Source organism: Orcinus orca, chromosome 20 (assembly GCF_937001465.1).
Source record: "Orcinus orca chromosome 20, mOrcOrc1.1, whole genome shotgun sequence".
In the NCBI taxonomy this organism is placed as follows: Eukaryota; Metazoa; Chordata; class Mammalia; order Artiodactyla; family Delphinidae; genus Orcinus; species Orcinus orca.
Window position 1 is genome coordinate 31,124,215 of NC_064578.1, and position 14,382 is coordinate 31,138,596.

General features: G+C 34.2%; 1 protein-coding gene across 21 annotated transcripts in view; it reads right to left on the bottom strand.

The window, feature by feature from the left end:
- The window catches only part of CHD9 (chromodomain helicase DNA binding protein 9), a 244,238-nt gene that overhangs the window by 60,682 nt on the left and 169,174 nt on the right, over positions 1-14,382 (bottom strand). For all 21 annotated transcript variants that reach the window (XM_049703938.1, XM_033418941.2, XM_033418942.2 and 18 more), the window contains 4 exons: positions 14,003-14,213; positions 12,128-12,323; positions 10,703-10,870; positions 9,831-10,010 (listed from right to left, as the gene is read on the bottom strand). In XM_049703938.1, the coding sequence (XP_049559895.1) occupies positions 9,831-10,010; positions 10,703-10,870; positions 12,128-12,323; positions 14,003-14,213 (755 nt within the window). The remainder of the gene's footprint in view (positions 1-9,830; positions 10,011-10,702; positions 10,871-12,127; positions 12,324-14,002; positions 14,214-14,382) is intronic.

The window sequence follows — 14,382 nt, forward strand, 5'->3', positions numbered from 1 at the left end:
TTAAGAGCCATAAAAGGGGAAATTGACAGCAACACAATAATAGTAGGGGACATTTAACACCCCACTTTCACCAATGAACAGATCATCCAAACTGAAAAGAAGTAAGGAAACACAAGCTTTAAATGATACATTAAACAAGATGGACGTAAATGATAATTAGAGGCCACTCCATCCAAAAACAACAGAATACATTATCTTCTCAAGTGCTCATGGAACATTTTCCAGGATGGATCATATCTTGGGTCACAAATCAAGCCTTGGTAAATTTAAGAAAACTGAAATCATATCAAGTATCTATTCCGACCACAACGCTATAAGACTAGATATAAATTACAGGAAAAAAACTGTAAAAAACACAAACCCATAGAGGCTAAACAACACACTACTAAATAACCAAGAGATCACTGAAGAAATCAAAGAGGAAATCAAAAAATACCTAGAAACAAATGACAATGAAAACACGATGACCCAAAACCTATGGGATGCAGCAAAATCAGTTCTAAGAGGGAAGTTTACAGCAATACAATCCTAGCTTAAGAAACAGGAAACATCTCAAATAAACAACCTAAACTTGCACCTAAAGCAATTAGACAAAGAAGAACAAAAAACCCCAAAGTTAGCAGCAGGAAAGAAATTATAAAGATCAGATCAGAAATAAATGAAAAAGAAATGAAGGAAACGATAGCAAAGATCAATAAAACTAAAAGCTGGTTCTTTGAGAAGATAAACAAAATTGATAAACCATTAGCCAGATTCATTAAGAAAAAAAGGGAGAAGACTCAAATCAATAGAATTAGAAATGAAAAAGAAGTAACAACTGACACTGCAGAAACACAAAAGATCAGGAGAGATTACTACAAGCAACTCTATGCCAATAAAATGAACAACCTGGAGGAAACTGACAAATTCTTAGAAATGCACAACCTGCCAAGACTGAATCAGGAAGAAATAGAAAATAGGAAAACACCAATCACAAGCACTGAAATTGAAACTGTGATTAAAAATCTTCCAACAAACAAAAGCCCAGGACCCAGGCTTCACAGGCGAATTCTACCAAACATTTAGAGAATAGCTAACACCTATCCTTCTCAAACTCTTCCAAAATATAGCAGAGGGAGGAACACTCCCAAACTCATTCTACGAGGCCACCATCCCCCTGATACCAAAACCAGACAAGGATGTCACAAAGAAAGAAAACTACAGGCCAATATCACTGATGAACATAGATGCAAAAATCCTAAACATAATACTAGCAAACAGAATCCAACAGCACATTAAAAGGATCATACACCATGATCAAGTGGGGTTTATCCCAGGAATACAAGGAGTCTTCAATACATGCAAATCAATCAACATGATACACCATATTAACAAACTGAAGGAGAAAAACCACATGATCATCTCAGTAGATGCAGCAAAAGCTTTCGACAAAATTCAACACCCATTTATGATACAAACCCTGCAGAAAGTAAGCATAGAGGGAACTTTCCTCAACATAATAAAGGCCATATGTGACAAACCCACAGCCAACATCGTCCTCAATGGTGAAAAAGAGAAAGCATTTCCACTAAGATCAGGAACAAGACAAGGTTGCCCACTCTCACCACTCTTATTCAACACAGTTTTGGAAGTTTTAGCCACAGTCATCAGAGAAGAAAAGGAAATAAAAGGAATCGAAATCAGAAAAGAAGAAGTAAAGCTGTCACTGTTTGCAGATGACATGATACTACACATAGAGAATCCTAAAGATGCTACCAGAAAACTACCAGAGCTAATCAATGAATTTGGTAAAGTAGCAGGATACAAAATTAATGCACAGAAATCTCTGGCATTCGTATACACTAATGATGAAAAATCTGAAAGTGAAATCAAGAAAACATTCCCATTTACCACTGCAACAAAAAGAATAAAATATCTAGGAATAAACCTACCTAAGGAGACAAAAGACCTGTATGCAGAAAATTATAAGACACTGATGAAAGAAATTAAAGATGATACAAACAGATGGAGAGATATACCATGTTCTTGAATTGGAAAAATCAACATTGTGAAAATGACTCTACTACACAAAGCGATCTACAGATTCAATGAAATCCCTATCAAACTACCAATGGCATTTTTCACAGAACTAGAACAAAAAATTTCACAATTTGTATGGAAACACAAAAGACCCCGAATAGCCAAAGCAATCTTGAGAATGAAAAACGGAGCTGGAGGAATCAGGCTCCCTGACTTCAGACTATACTACAAAGCTACAGTAATCAAGACAGTATGGTACTGGCACCAAAACAGAAAGATAGATCAATGGAACAGGAGAGAAAGCCCAGAGATAAAGCCACACACATATGGTCACCTTATCTTTGATAAAGGAGGCAAGAATGTACAGTGGAGAAAGGACAGCCTCTTCAATAAGTGGTGCTGGGAAAACTGGACAGGTACATGTAAAAGTATGAGATTAGACTACTCCCTAACACCATACACAAAAATAAGCCCAAAATGGATTAAAGATCTAAATGTAAGGCCAAAAACTATCAAACTCTTAGAGGAAAACACAGGCAGAACACTCTATGACATAAATCACAGCAAGATCCTTTTGACCCACCTCCTAGAGAAATGGAAATAAAAACAAAAATAAACAAATGGGACCTAATGAAACTTCAAAGCTTTTCCACAGCAAAGAAAACCATAAACAAGACCAAAAGACAACCCTCAGAATGCGAGCAAATATTTGCAAATGAAGCAACTGACAAAGGATTAATCTCCAAAATTGATAAGCAGCTCATGCAGCTCAATATCAGAAAAACAAACAACCCAATCCAAAAATGGGCAGAAGACCTAAATAGACATTTCTCCAAAGAAGAGATACAGACTTCCAACAAACACATGAAAGAACGCTCAACATCATTAATCATTAGAGAAATGCAAATCAAAACTACAATGAGATATCATCTCACACCTGTCAGAACGGCCATCATCAAAAAATCTAGAAACAGTAAATGCTGGAGAGGGTGTGGAGAAAAGGGAACACTCTTGCACTGCTGGTGGGAATGTGAATTGGTACAGCCACTAAGGAGGTTCCTTAAAAAACTACAAATAGAACTACCATATGACCCAGCAATCCCACTACTGGGCATATACCCTGAGAAAACCAAAATTCAAAAAGAGTCACGTACCAAAATGTTCACTGCAGCTCTATTTACAAAAGCCCCGAGATGGAAACAACCTAAGTGTCCATCATCGGATGAATGGATAAAGAAGATGGGGCACATATATACAACGGAATATTACTCAGCCATAAAAAGAAACGAGATTGAGCTATTTGTAATGACGTGGATGGACCTAGAGTCTGTCATACAGAGTGAAGTAAGTCAGAAAGAGAAAGACAAATACCGTATGCTAACATATATATATGGAATTTAAGAAAAAAAAAAGTCATGAAGAACCTAGGGGTAAGACAGGAATAAAGACACAGACCTACTAGAGAATGGACTTGAGGATATGGGGAGGGGGAAGGGTAAGCTGTGACAAAGCGAGAGAGTGGCACGGACATATTTAAACTACCAAACATAAAATAGATAGCTAGTGGGAAGCAGCCGCATAGCACAGGGAGATCAGCTTGGTGCTTTGTGACCACCTAGAGGGGTGGGATAGGGAGGGTGGGAGGGAGGGAGACACAAGAGGGAAGAGATATGGGAACATATGTATATGTATAACTGTTTCACTTTTTATAAAGCAGAAACTAACACACCATTGTAAAGCAATTATACTCCAATAAAGATGTTAAAAAAAAAAAAGAACCCATTTTGATGGAACTTTAAAATGCAGAAAATTACACATAGGAAAGGTAATAAAACTATTACAAGCAAAGAAGCCATTTATGACATTCAAGATAACTGAAAGTTTTAACACTGGGAAATTGATGATATCAGGAATTAGTGTTGGGAATTCCCTGGCGGTCCTGTGGTTAGGACTCTGTGCTCTCACTGCCAAGGGTGTGGGTTCAATCCCTGGTCAGGGAACTATGATCCCAGAAGCCGCCTGTTGCGGCCAAAAAAAAGAAAAAAAAGGAATTAGTGTTAATTTTATGTTAAAACGTGATTAATAGTATCGTGGTTGTGTTAAAGAAATCTTTATCTTTGGAGGTACAGATGGGAACATTTATAGAAGTTGTGATACTGTGTCTGGGGCTTGCTTTAAATTAATATGATATGCAAACTATTATATATAGAATGGATAAACAGCAAGGTTCTACTGTACAGCACAGGGAAGTATATTCAATATCCCATAATAAACCAAAATGGAAAAGGTTATGTGTGTGTGTGTGTGTGTGTGTGTGTGTGTGTGTGTGTGTGTGTATATATATATATATATATGTATACATATATAAGTGAATTACATTACTGTACAGCAGAAATTAACAACATTGTAAACCAACTATACTTCAATAAAATAAATTTTAAAAAATAAAAAGTAAAATAATATGAAAGATGGGTAGGGTGGTGATGAAAGTTTAGTATGAGTAAATAATTGTTGAAGCTGGGTGATAAATACACAGGTCTCATTATACTATTCTGCCTATATTTGTAGTTTCAATGTTTATAAAACATCTAAAAAATTAGTAGGACAGGAGTTCCCTGGTGATACAGTGTTTAAGACTCTGTGCTTCCATTTCAGGGGGAGTGGGTTCGACCCCTGGTCAGGGAACTAAGATCCCACATGCCATGTGGCACGGCAAAAATAAATAAATAAGTAAAATAAAAAATGAGTAGGAAAAAAACTAAAATCCTAAATGCTTCTTGCTGAACTTTGCAATGTCTGTTCATGACATTGCTTACCAAGTAATAAATACATTCATTCCATCATTCTTTTGAGACTGGGTTATTAAGATGCTTGTTTATAGGAAGTATTTAACTATTATAAATGTTTAAAAATATTCATTTTCCTGGCATATTTATGAAACAAGTCACAGAAATAAATGCTTTAACAAAATGAATTTAAATTCCGTTTTTTTGTTTGTTCTAAACTATAGCTTTATTATTATGAAACTACTAAAAAAAGCAAATTTTTATTTCTTTGAAATGATGAGTGTGGTAGGCTGAATAACGGCTTGCAAAGATATTTACGTCTTAATTTCTGGAACCTTGTGAATGTTAGTTTATATGGCAAAAGAGCCTTGGCAGATGTGCTTAAGTTAGGGATCCTGAAATGGGGAGATTAGCCTATATTATCAAGGCAGGCCCTAAATTCAATCACAGCTGTCCTGAATGCAAGAGGAAAGAAGAGGAGATTTCACTACAGAAGAGGAAAAGCCTGTGTGACAGCAGAAGCTGAGACTGGAATAATGTGGTCACAAGCAAGAAATGCAGGCACTCTTAAAAGCTGGAAGACATTAGAAACTGATCCTCTCCTAAAGCTTCCAGAAGAAATCAGCCCTGCTGACATCTTAATTTTAGCCCTGTAAGACTCATTTTGGAGTTCTGGCACCCAGAACTATAAAAGAATAAATTTGTGTTGTTTTAAGCCACTAAATTTGTGGTAATTTGTTACAGTAGCAACAGAAAATAATACAGTGAGATACCTCTTAATGACAAACCACATAATTCTAAAAACTCATCATCAACTTAAAAGAGTAAAGGTTAACTAGTTTGATAAAATGAAAAGTAGATAGCCATCATCACCTGCATAAAAGTATATGATGACAATTCATCAACATGGTATGAATATGAGTAACAGACATCTTAACTATACCCAAGTAATTCCAAATCTAAGAGGGGACTTCATTTTGTTAATTCAGAAATGAATTTCTCCTAATTGAGGACAAACAATATCCACATTTTCAAATCTTCATTAATAGAAGCTCATGAACTTTCAGGAACAATGAAAAGTTCACTGAAGTTCACAGGGTTTTATTTTGTCCTACAGTTTCATTGATATATGCCTCTTGAGAAGCCATTAAATATGAAAAGTCACTAAAAGGAAATAATTAGATTTTTGAAACATACTACTTTATGGTTGCTTACCTTAAAAAAATGTTCTATGTTACAGTAGAGAATCAATTTTGTGCTGCTACCTTGTAACTGTTGATAATTAAAATAACTTGTGCAGAAGAAACTATACTTCACAATTAAATGGCTTTTAAAATATATATTCATTATAAGAAAAATGATAAATTCATTTTTCAATCTTAAAAATTTTTAATATTTGTAAATAATTCCAGATGCTCTTGTTAACTGACATATAACCTACTTTCAAGATGACATATAAAATTCTCAAAGTTCTTTTTTTGGGGGGGTCTCGCTGCACGGCATGTGGGATCCTAGTTCCCTCTGCAGTGGAAGCACGGAGTCTTAACCACTGGACCTCCAGGGAAGTCCCTCTCAAGGTTTCTAATGATGGATTAATGCCTACAGAAATGAAATGCCTGTTGTAGAAGATTCCATCAAGTACTGGTTTACTGCCTACTTTCAAATGTTAAATCATAATATCCCAGTTCCCCTCAAAATATTTTTCTTAAAATGTATTCGTTTAATCATTAAATTCCTTTATTATTTGCAAGGGAAATTTTAAATGGTGAAGTCTATCTTCCTATATCGGAAAGTAGCAGAAGATCTTAGGCACCAAAGAAGGGCCCTTATAAGTAAGCAATCCAACTGAAGCTTCATTTAGACCATTTTGTTTTCTTTTTGTAACTTAAGCAACTCAAAGCCTTTTGTTCTACACCAAATTTAACATCAGACCAGAAACTTCTCTGTTTCTAGGATCCACCTAACTGCCCTTATGAAAATCTCTCAAAACAAGATTTACGTGATATAACCACTTGTAAATGAGGTTACCAATAATGAGTTAATCGATGGATATATTTATTAATTCTAATTAGTCTTATTATGCATCCTACTCCATAAATGTAGCTTCGTATCAAAAACTCTTTGATAATACGTAGAAACATGGATTGGAATGACATTTACCAAAACCACTGAAAATAACTGCTCAGCTGAAGTTTCTGGACATTCCAAGGAAAAGCAAAAAATAGTATCAACTTTATTCCTTTGGTGCTACTATATAGTAGTGCCATATTCCACTATGCCAAATGCCCACCATGTAGTGGCATTCCCACACAATTATGGAAATGAAAAAATTATAATACAAGTACAGGTTTATGTGGTACCTCTTCAGCTACTGCGGTACCTTTTCAGTAAGCTCTCTTTTCAAATGCAACAATTACTCCCTGGTCTGAGGGTTTAAAATAGATACTTAACTTAAGTGCTTAAGTATTCACATTCTTAGAGTATAGCTGATTATGATTAGAGCATACCTGAGTAAAATGATACTCACATAGCACTTTATAGTAAAGTAGGAAAGGTCAAGCATGATTATCATGCTCTCCTGTTTTAGGACAAGAAAGACTCATAAAGGTTAAGTTAACTGTCCAAGGTCACTAAGCTCATGAGTCAGAATTCAAACCCTGAAATTCTGACTTTCCATGATTATTATCATTAACATTGTAAATGAGGATATGCCTTCATTAATTAAAAAAAAAAAAAACTTTAAGGAGAATATCCCTATACTTGGCCTAATCAACAAAGGTGATTTCTGTGACTAATACCTTTTGGTTAAATTAAATTTCGGATAATTTCAGGCATGAGGGGAAAAGTATCTGTACATAGTGTGTTGACAACTTGAGTAAGACCAAGGAATCCAAAGGAAACAAGATTTCTCAGGAAAGAAGATAGAGCCAGGGTGTATCTATCCAATCGTGACTAGTTTTAGTTCTCAACCTTATACTTTACTTCTGCAGTATTCCTTTTGTTTCCACAATACTACTTTCTTCTGCTTTTTTCTTTATTAACTCCCAAATCTATATCTAGCCAACTCTCCTGGACATCTCCACTTGGATGCCCTGTAAATGCCACACATATAACAGCTCCAATATTTTATTTTCTCCATATAAACTTCCTTCTCCTCAATTCTCTATCTTACTTAATGACACCATGACCCTCCTAGCTACTTGGGCCAGAAATCTATCTTCAAGTTATTTTTGACTCCTCCTTCCACAAATTTCTAACTGGTCATCAATTCCTGTTAATTCAAGTGGGTCTCCAGTGCCCTGGTTTGCCTATCGTCACAGCCTATAGAAGCCTCTTATCTGGTCTCTATGCCTCTAGTCTTTCTCATTTCAATCTCATTCTCTACACTGCTGCTAGAGTTAAATTTCTAAACCAGAACACATTATGCCCATTTTCTGCTTGAAGGGATTTCAGAGCTTTTTAATTGCCTCAGGATCAAGTTCAAATTCCTCACAATGGAATTTTTTGAGCCCTTCACAATTTGGGTCCAACCTCCCTAACCTTCATATTCATCTCCATTTAATTTACACTGTGCATCCATACACGCCTACACCATAGTTCTTGAAATCTTCCTTGTAGGTTAGTAACATATAATTCATTTATGTGGCTTTCTCTTTTTGTAACACAACGAAATTCAAACTTCCTTCAAGACTCAGCTCAAGTGTTATCTTCTCTGAAAAGGCTTTCTTGATTTGCTGTCCTCCCATTTTACGCAGAATTAATACTTTCTTCTTTACTTTTTTCAGCGACTAGAATCCTTTCATTTTAGTGTTCCCAACACTTAGTAAAGTACCTAACACAAGATTACATTACTTTCCTGAATGAATGCGAGAAAAAAATTTCATATTAAGATTGGTATCATTACTTTTGGTGTAGCACCTGGACTACCTGCTCTATACTACAGTGCTCTCCATAAAGATGAAGAAAGACTTCTGGGTTGGAAGTGGAGAGGGGATGAATGAAGAAAATGTAGAAAGGAAGTAAAGTGGAAAGGAGAAAACCTGTATGAATCAGTGCAGGTGGGACAGAATACTGCAATAAAAAACTCTTCAGATGAATGCAAGATATAGGTTTACCATGTCTCTATTGGGGGTTGGGGGGAAGAACATACAGGCAGTTAGTAAACTTTTAAAATGTTTTCCCCAAATAGGGGTGATACAATTATTAATATTTCTTTTCTAGACAAAAATTTCATTCTATCCTCCCCAAACTTGATTTAAATATTTAAAATTAGATTAGAAATACTTTCCTTGAAGTACTTTAAATTATTATAAGTTAATGTAAGATGATTTAACCTCCTACATTATATTACTTATATTTTGCTCTGACTTTGGCATATATGTTCTTTTTTTAAAATATTTATTTATTTATTTTTGACTGTGTTGGGTCTTTGTTGCTGTGCCTCAGCTTTCTCTAGTTGCGCTGAGCGGGGGCTACTCTTTGTTGTGGCGCACGGGCTTCTCATTGCTGTGGCTTCTCTTGTTGTGGGGCACAGACTCTAGGCACATGGGCTTCAGTAGTTGTGGCACGTGGGCTCAGTAGTTGTGGTGCAACGGGCTTAGTTCCTCCGCAGCATGTGGGATCTTCCCGGGACAGGGCTCGAACCCATGTCACTTGCATTGGCAGGCGGATTCTTAACCACTGCACCCCCAGGGAAGTCTGGCATATATGTTCTTTGATTTCTAAATTTGACTTCAAATGTTCTACTCTGATTAATACTTAGAACCATTTCTAGTTATTACTCCTACTCCATTTCACTAGCATCAGAAGAGTACATGTGAAATTTGATGTGAGAGATCAGAAATAAATGAAGGAAAAGAATATATTACCTACTTCTTTTGAGTAATTCAGTTTATTTAAACATTAAGTAGATGCTCCTCAAATAATTAGTAGAGTAAGAGACAGTTAAATTTTTTTTACGAGAGAACATTACAGGTTTTTTTTTTTTTTTTTTTTTTTTTTTTATAAAATATCACTCACTGTTACCTTGGCAAATGTTGACCCACGTCCTTCTGATTCAATTGTAATGGTTTTTGTACGACGTAGTAAAATCTGATCAATATCTTCTTCACAGAATTTAGAGCCTTCATCTTCTTCTTCCATAATGGCACCATAAGCACCTCTTCGAAGCAGATCTTCTATTTCCTTTTTGGAAAGCTGTTGAATCTAAAGAGACAAAATTTTGGTAATAGTTTTTTCAAGTTCATAAAATGAGAAAGTATCCCTAAAGAATGTTAAAGAACACAGAAGTCATGTTTAAATTGCATTTGGGGCTTGGGATGTACCTGAGAGAATTCTCTGAAAGAACATATTGAGGTTGTTGACTCTTTACTATCTTTAAAGTACGATTTGCCATTTGCCTAAAGTAACTACAGTTAAAACAAAACCTCTGGGGCAGGTAACCTCTCAAGGTTCTTTTTAGTACTAGGATTCGAGAGTTGTTATAAGCACAAGATATAAATAAGATTTTGAGGGGAAAAAATGCCAAAAACATCATTTATAGCAAGAGAAAGCCAACAGTAATAGTTTGGCCCTAAAAAAACAATTTGAAAAACTGTTTATAGAAAAAATGCAGAAAAACACAAATTCTACTTTGCTGTGCCATGATACAAATGTCCTGAAAGGAAGAATTTCTATTTGAAAACACAATCTTAGAATTTACAAGCATTGACATTATATAGACAGAACAGTTTCCAAAAGTACTAACTAAATGTAGCTCTACTCTGACATTCCTCCTTACATAAAAGTACCTATCTACTGCTTAGTATGGATCAAAATTAAATAATATGCTATCTGAGGTTTAAACTAAATGTAAACAAAAACAGGAAAACTCTAGGTGAAGAAGAAAATATACATACACCACCAACATTACTTTCTCTTCCACTCATGCTCTGTAATACAGCCTTATCTAGACCCAGTTTCAGACTGGCTCGGTCAAACATCTCTCTTTCATATGAGTTACGAGTTACTAGTCGGTAGACTTTAACTGCTTTATTCTGACCAATTCTGTGGCAACGAGCTTGGGCCTATAAAAAATGAGAAGTTATAGGTTAAATTAATTTATAAAATAGCACAAAAGGCATTACGCATTAAACTATCTTGATGGAATATAAAAGTATGTGCAAGAATTTTTAGACACTCTTGCTGTTGAATTGCATATAACCTTTCTCTGGAAATGAAGGTAGAACTTATTAAAATGAGACATGATTCCACAATCAGCAATAAATTAAAATTTAAACATATTTCAGAGACTATAAATCCATGAAGAAATACTATTTTTTAAAGAGGGTGTCATCAGCATAATTCTAGACAGGAACATAAACTCTGTGAACAGACTTTTTTTAGCCTCTGGCTTTAAACTTAAAATCTAACCCTAAATTTCTAATTTTTTTTCTACTACATTATCAACAATCTTTTCAATATATTTTAGTTAAGCTGGGTAATTCTGAGGGGAGTAAAAACCTAAGGTGAACAACTCTGGAGGCCTAAATTTTATTTAAACAAAGGAAGAACTAATTATCTAATATGCAGACATGTTGGAAGTAGAGACATCAGAGATTACATAAGAGCTTCACATTTTATCTTGGGTTCCTAAACTTAAAATTTGTCTGATAAATTTTGAACTAGATTATACACATGAGAGGTTAAAACATTATCTTTTATTAAGCCAGGTATATTCTCAAGAATAATATCAATTACAGTACTACTGAGACTATCATGAACAATAAAAGAAGAATTTCTCCAATACTTTGTTCTCTTCTCATATCCTTCCTAGAAACACATTTTCTGTAAACTTTGACATACTCTAATCACTAATTAATATTCCTATGTTCCAATGAAGTTCAAGTAGTCTTAATTTATATGTGTACATTAATTTTCTACAGAATTTCATAAAAAGGCAATATGTCTCAATTCCATGCATACTATATTATGTAATGATTAAGAAGATGATATCAGGATAAGCAAGTACTTATTTTTAAGGAAGTAAAGTAAGTTATTCTTAAAGTGTAGGCCTTTCTCAAAGTTACATGATATACTTTGAACAATACTGTACTTGAGCAGGTAAACCTTTTTTAGAAGTATGATACGTAACCTAAACAAGTATTTTTTATTTTATTGTCATTAAATTAAAATAAAAATAATTTCACCTATTTTATTTGGCATAGATATTTCTTAGGGAAACATACAAGTTAGTTTGTCCGTATAAAAATAAAACAGGTGGATTATCAAAGATAGCTATGGGAATTAAAAAAAAAATTCTCTTAGCCAAGGAATCTGTTTACCTGAAGGTCGTTTTGAGGATTCCAATCAGAATCAAAAATTATACATGTATCAGCTGCAGTTAAGTTGATGCCCAACCCACCAGCTCGGGTACACAGAAGAAAGACAAATCGATCTGAATCAGGTTTACTAAATCGATCTATAGCAGCTTGTCGAAGATTCCCTCTGACTCTTCCATCAATTCGCTCATATAAATATCTATCAAATGAAATGCAATAAATTTAGATAGATGAGTATAATGAAAATGAAGGCATTCTATCAAATGTGACAGACACATATCTGTTTTCCAGCAACATTATGTTTTCTACAAAATTAAGAAGTGATATTACCCCAACTAGTTTCTATGGTTTTATTCTTCTCAGTGTTGGTGCTAAGTAAGAAACACAAAGTAACACAAAGTTACAAAATCTCTGCATTCCTGGATGTATAGGTAAAATACCTTTATAATTAATATACTTTATTGATCTCATTGTAACAAATGATTTTTTTTTTTGGCAAGAAGTAAAGACTTTCATAAAACTCGATATAAGAAGCTTAAAAACATTTCTCTCAACTGATATACTATTCTCTCAACTGATATACTATTCTCTCAACTGATATACTTGCTTGTAAACTATAATTTATTAAGGGCAAACTATAATGCTAATCCTTTATTGTCATCACTGCCAAGCAATTGAATTTTAACTTCTTGTATCCTTCCTCATTTAACATCAATAAAAATAAAATACATAAAAATTTAGGAACTAGAAGAGGAATACACATGACACTTGCCACACCTCTTCAAGACACTGGTTCAAGACACTTCTTTCCACCTATAATTTACTAGAGTCTCAGCAGCAGCTCCACTGTTATCTCTAGTACCTGTGAAACAGGGGTGTGACTTCTAATAATGTTACTTTTGACATTACTTTTGACATTAAAGAAATTTGAGGTTTTCCATGAAATTCATCATAAGTCAAATTTATCTTTAGCTTACAAAGTTCTTCATGTAAAGACATCAAGAAAATGCAAGAATGGCTATTTTAGGAATACTGCAATTTAATCTACTTATGTGGTATAAAACTGAGAATAATACACATTTTGGAATAAGACTAAATGAAAGGAACACTGACACTAAAAGTAGAACTAAAAACAAAATGAAAAATAAAAATGAACTACAAAATCTCTGATAATATAAAGTAGTATAGACAGATCTTTACTTATTAATAAGGATCAAAATATAGTAAACTACAATTACAGCTGAATCTTCAGATTCTCTCTTGCATTAATGTGCTGATTTCTAATTGGCCCACAAAGTGCTCTGATAAATATCTTATGATAAATATTCTATTTATCCAAATACCGATTAGACATTATTTAAGACTATCTTACTGTCATGCACCAAAAAACCAAACCAAAACAAAAAACCTACATTAAACACATCAGAAAAAATTAAAACATGAGCAAGTATTATATAGTGTACAATAAGTCAAAGTGCAGCAAGTTCAGGTTCTAATTTTAACAATGAAAAAGATCTGAAAAGGATCTTGAATCATTTTAATTTTGAAGATAGTTATAAATCCATTTAAAATGTTGCTACTAACAAGGCTAAAAAATCAAATAAAATGTACACTAAAAAACCTATTTGTAGGTCAACAAATACCTGTCAATTTGCAAAATTTTCTTAATCAGTCTCCTTAGCCCTGTTTACTATTGCAACATATACAGGTTAGGAAAACACCTGACACATAATCTTAAACAATCTTTATGCAGAGATTTAAATGGATTCTTACCTAGATAAAGAGGAAGATGTGACTAAAGTTGGGTTACAGTACAGTGCTGTAATAAACTTAACAACATATACTTAGCATAATTCAGTGGTGAATTATATGCCTTACCTTTTATGTATAAGATAGTCCTCCAGGATATCAAGGCAGCGTACCATCTGAGAGAAGATGAGCACTTTATGACCTCCTGCTTTCATTTTAGGAAGCAATTTATCAATAAGGACCAATTTACCAGCAGACTGGATCATTGCTTGAAGATGAAAATCAGAAGCAGCTGGATTATATGTATCTCTAAATTCTCCAAGTATTTTCTCCTCAGCACCTGTCAAAGAAATATAAGACAGCATCAGTGCACAAATGCAGATGACTCCCAACTACTTTCTTTTTAAATAGTGCTCCTCTGTGCTTCTGTAACATTAAAATTTTCTAATGGTAGGTACACTGCTTTTATTAGAATTATTTATGTTTGTGGCTAAATCCCCACCAACACC